The 241-nt window shown below is 67.2% G+C and overlaps 1 protein-coding gene across 1 annotated transcript in view; it reads right to left on the bottom strand.

Moving 5' to 3' along the window:
* The window catches only part of S100A13 (S100 calcium binding protein A13), a gene marked incomplete at its 5' end in the record, with an annotated part of 583 nt that extends 345 nt beyond the window's left edge, over positions 1 to 238 (bottom strand). Inside the window, one exon of the mRNA XM_010131730.1 lies at positions 151 to 238. Coding sequence (XP_010130032.1) covers positions 151 to 238 — 88 coding nt within the window. The remainder of the gene's footprint in view (positions 1 to 150) is intronic.
* Positions 239 to 241: the final 3 nt, after the last annotated feature.

Below are 241 nucleotides of genomic sequence, written 5' to 3'. Positions count from 1 at the left end.
CACATGCCAGTCCCCAGGAGAGGAGCAGGGGTTCCCGTTCACTCTCGCTCGTGAAGCCCAGGGTACCAGCAGCAGCCCCCGAGCTCAGAGCAGACCCATGGGGGTCCAGCCACCCCCCGCAGCTGCCCCACATGCTGCCCCTCAGCTCACCTTCATCAGGTTGGGCAGCTGGAGCTGGACCAGCTCCCTGAACTCGCCGGCCGTCAGCGTGCCCTTCTTGCCCTCCTTCCCCGCGTAGGTC

This window comes from Buceros rhinoceros, unplaced genomic scaffold, assembly GCF_000710305.1.
Source record: "Buceros rhinoceros silvestris isolate BGI_N320 unplaced genomic scaffold, ASM71030v1 scaffold35972, whole genome shotgun sequence".
NCBI lineage: Eukaryota > Metazoa > Chordata > Aves > Bucerotiformes > Bucerotidae > Buceros > Buceros rhinoceros.
Note: the sequence above shows the minus strand (reverse complement) of the source record. Positions and strands in the feature narration are given on the sequence as shown.